The sequence below is a fragment of the Fulmarus glacialis genome, unplaced genomic scaffold (assembly GCF_000690835.1).
Source record: "Fulmarus glacialis isolate BGI_N327 unplaced genomic scaffold, ASM69083v1 scaffold20614, whole genome shotgun sequence".
NCBI lineage: Eukaryota > Metazoa > Chordata > Aves > Procellariiformes > Procellariidae > Fulmarus > Fulmarus glacialis.
In genome coordinates, this window is record NW_009210153.1 from 676 (window position 1) to 4720 (window position 4045).

The following is a 4045-nucleotide window of genomic DNA, read 5'->3' on the forward strand; positions in this document are numbered from 1 at the left end:
CAAGCTGCAGGTTTTGTTTATGGATGGCCTCTACCAGGGGTAGATCCTGCTGCCAGCTGGCTCTAGGCAGGTGGTGGAGCTACGCATGCGACAGGGGGGACGGCACATGCGGGCATGCCACAGACACGGCGCTTCCCCAGGAACCGGGGTGCTCCAGAGCCTACCTGGGATGTGGAAATGCTTGGGCGCCTGGTATGAGGTTGGAGTGGAGGACCTCACATCTAACTGGCTATAGTAGGGGGAGCTGCGCCCGCTCTCGGTGCCTACGCGGTGCCGAGCAGAAGCAGCCATAAGTGACCGAGAGAGAGAACAAGAGGCAGAAGAAAACGGGTGTTAAATGCAGCGGTGTTAGAAGAGCGGGGGGCGACCCATGTGGGGGGGTGACGAGGACGTGCGCCAGGCCGTGGTTCAGGATGGGGTGTGATGGAGCAGGGGAAGATTTCCCGCATCTCCGGAGGAAGGCGGGATGCAGAGGAAACCCCGTGTGCGGGTGCTTTACAGGGCAGCAGGTTGCCCTGCCGCTGGTGAGAGGAAAGCCGAGCGTGCTGCAGAGGCAAACGGTGACAGGCCCTTGGCGGTGCAGCGTGCGGGTAGCTCGGGGAACGTGAGACCTCCGGAATTACTGACCTCGGATTTTCCCAGTCGTTCCTCCCTGGCTCCGAAGGACAGGAGGCATGGCACAGACACACTCTGCTTACCCCCGACACGCTCCAGGGCGTGCACGCATGTGTGTGCGTAAGGACCCCCACTGCAGCACTGCCTGAGCACAAGCACTCTCGTGCACGCCCCTCCCAGAGCTACCAAGCCAGCTGAGGGGTCCTCACTGGACCTGGGGGCCACCTCTCACCCCACCCCATCCTCCATGAGCCCCAGCTTAGGTCTGAGCCAGGACAAAGCCCCCTCGGTCTCTCCTCGCTGCTCGCAAGACAAGAGTCAGGGGAACCAGAGGATGCACACAGCAGAGTTGGTCACTGCCCCACAGCTCCTGTTGCCCTCAGCCCCCCATGGACCCCCCCAGGCCTCCTGCCTGCTTGTCAGAGGAGGGACCACTGAGGTCCCCTGGGGAGAAGCAGGGGACAGTTTGGTGATCCCTGCTCCACTTGGGGGTCTGAGCTCAGCCCAGCCTGGGGTTGCAGCTGAAATTCTCACCTGAGCGGTAGAAATGGTGGGGGGACCTCGGGATGGTGGGGGACATGCCCTGGCGGCTGTAGGTGGGGGAGTCAATGTAGCCAGGGCTGGAGGCTCGCCTCTGTCGTGTGTCAAAGCTCTCGTAGATGTCCTGGGGAGCAGGAAAGGTGCGGAGAGAAGCGGTGTTAGAGCTGGCGGGATGAGGGACGAGGCAGGTCAGTGCCTTGCCAGCCCTGCGGGGACGTCCCACAGATGGGGGTCCCCATGCTTGTGGCAGCCCAGGAGGGCTCACGCTCCTCGGTGTGACATGCTGGGGCAGTGTGCGTGTCCTCTGTGGCTGGGGGGTCCCCAGGCTGCTCTGCCCCCCTGCCACTGAAGCACAGGCAGCGAAGCCCAGGGTTTGGGACCAGGCAACGGTGTCCAGCCAGAGGCTTTCACCCCCTTGCCTGGAGATCCTCCCTTTCCCCTGAGCTTGTTCCCGATTACCAGTGTTCCCCTCCATGGGGCAGAAGCTGCACCCTGGGTCTGCTCTGCCAGGGAGGGCTGCACGCCACTCTCCCTGGGACCCGAAGGACAGGACCCTCCCGGATGGGATCCCCCTGTCTCCCCCCCCCTCAGGGCAGCACCCAGGCAGAGGGCGTTCAGCAGAGTCCCAGCAGTCCTTGGGCAGAGGGACACCCTGCAGTGGCAGCAGGTGACGGACCCCTCGGTGCCCACTGGGGCGTTACCTGTGAGTACGGGGAGAGGGTCCCCAGGGACTGGAGGCAGCAGGAGGCAAAGCGGGGAGAGAGAGAGAGAGACAGCACACAGTTAAGGGGAGCAGTGACAGACTGAGGTCCCACAGCAGCTGGTTTTCCCCACGTTACAGCCTCATCACAGCTGCCAGGCAGCGAGGGCGGCTGGTGGCACAGCCGGGCAGGGAGTCCCTGGCTGGGAGGGGAGCTGGCATGAGGATGGCACCTCCTGAATCGGCAGCCTGTGCCCCTTCTTGGAGACCTCAGTGGAGCGGCTGCAAGGGGGGAAGGCGGCTGCCAGCCCTGCAGTGCTCCACAGCGGGCCATGACCATGCTGCCTGCACCATCACCGGGTGGGCTGGAGAAAAGCAGGCTTGTGAGAAGCCCTGAGACTGGAGATGTACGGGAGCTGCTGCTGGCCATTACAAAGTCCTCTTCCAGGACCACCTCAGGTTTCCCATCTCTGTGTGAGCTGCTCAGACCTCTTCTTCCACAGACTTACTGAAATCGTCCAACAGCCCCACCCTGCCCAGGGGAGCGGGGCAGGGCAGTCCTGTGCCACGTGCTGCTTTGGCATCATCTTGTAACACGCTTGCAAAAACGCACTGACCAAGCCCCCTTCCTCTGGCTGCGGAGCCAGCACCCAACAGAGGCAGCCCTGCTGTGCTCCAGAGACACCATGCTGGGGCTGGGTGGCCAGGAGGATTGCCTGCCAGGGGCCAGTCTTTGGGCTGAGCCTGCTGGCCATCTGTCTCTCCACCCCGGAGGGATGCACGCGTGCTGCATGCCCTCCTCCTCTCCTGCTGCGGGCTGCGATGGGTGAGCTCCCCCGCCACATCACTCCCGAGGGTGACGTCACCTCCCGCGCAGCGCCGTCTGTCCCTGCACATCGGGTCTGCGGCACAGTGTGGGGCGGGTGCTGCCATCAGCTGATAAGGTCATTGGTTTCTTTCTTACTCCAAAGCAGCAGCGCCAAGATTTCCCTTCCAGCCCAGGCCCTCTTCCCAGTGATGGGGAGTCTCCGGGTAAGGTCTTACCCCCGCTCCTGCCTCCCTGCAGTATTCCCACTGGAGAGAGCGAACCCACAGGCAGTTTCCCTCATCGCCCTGAATCGGGGCCCAGCTCCCTGCGCAGCCCAGCATTGGGCACATCGAGACTCAGTACCTCCCCATAGCTATATCTTTCCAGCGTCTCATCCGATGTGTATCTGTGATAGGGCTCGTAGGAAATGAGGTCAGGACGCTGCACTTCATAGATGGCTTTAATCTTGGGAAGAGCTGCCAGGTCTTTGTAATTAAGGATCTCATTATCCACTTTAGCCTAGGGAGAGGGAGAGACAGAGACAGAGAGACGGAAAGGAAGAGGAGGAGAGAGGGGAGGGGAGGCTGGAACGCACAGTGCAGAGCCAGCACAGAGCAGGCAGAGCCCACCGTCACCCCAGCAGCGGGAAGAGGTAAGAGAACATGCCCAAGAGGCAGCAGCGGGAAGGGGCAGAGGAGCTGGGAGGGTGGGACTGTGCCCCTCCCAGTGCTCCCGCTCTATGCCAACAGTGCCGGCACGACTTGTCTGTCCTGTCCCCAAACGCTGGGCTCATCCTCAGGGGACGCTTCACGCTGCAGAGTGGCACTGGGAGCTGTTACCCCCTTCCCTCCAGCCAGAGCATCTGTCCTGCCTCACGCAGACGAGCGGCAGAGCTGTACTTACGCAGATGACACGGTTCGGGGAGCCGATGCTGGAACCAGGGGGTGAGATGGAGGTTTCCGACGTCCTTCTGTGCTGTGGAGGCAGAAAAGCGGCGGATAGGTGAGAGCACAGCGGGGAGGGACCCCTGAGCAGGCACAGTGCTGGGTGCAGCAAGCACATCGTTGATTTTGGGGCTGAATTTCACTCAAGGTCCAGCTCCTCTGCCCTTTCATCCGCTTGCTGCCAGTGCCCGTGGCTGTCGCAGGCTGCCCTGCCATCCAGCTTTGTGTCGTGGCCTCTCTCGCTGCCAGATCCAGAGTCAGGTGAGTGGCCCGGCAAGACCCAGCAGGCAGCTGTCCCTGTGGCCAGCCGGGCACAGAGAGGGAGCAACAGCTCGAGGGGCACGGGGGGTCGGTGAGGGGACTGCTGTGCCCCCTCCCTGGCTGTGGCATGGGCTGGTGCCAGCCAGGAGGCAGGGCCCCGCTAACAGCCTCGGCCAC

At 62.9% G+C, this 4045-nt stretch overlaps 1 protein-coding gene across 1 annotated transcript in view; it reads right to left on the reverse strand.

Annotated features, from left to right (window-relative positions):
• ABLIM3 (actin binding LIM protein family, member 3) overlaps positions 1 to 4045 on the reverse strand; it is a gene marked incomplete at both ends in the record, with an annotated part of 17793 nt that overhangs the window by 406 nt on the left and 13342 nt on the right. The window contains 5 exons of the mRNA XM_009577091.1: positions 165 to 263; positions 1150 to 1279; positions 1857 to 1886; positions 3027 to 3182; positions 3567 to 3638. Coding sequence (XP_009575386.1) covers positions 165 to 263; positions 1150 to 1279; positions 1857 to 1886; positions 3027 to 3182; positions 3567 to 3638 — 487 coding nt within the window. The remainder of the gene's footprint in view (positions 1 to 164; positions 264 to 1149; positions 1280 to 1856; positions 1887 to 3026; positions 3183 to 3566; positions 3639 to 4045) is intronic.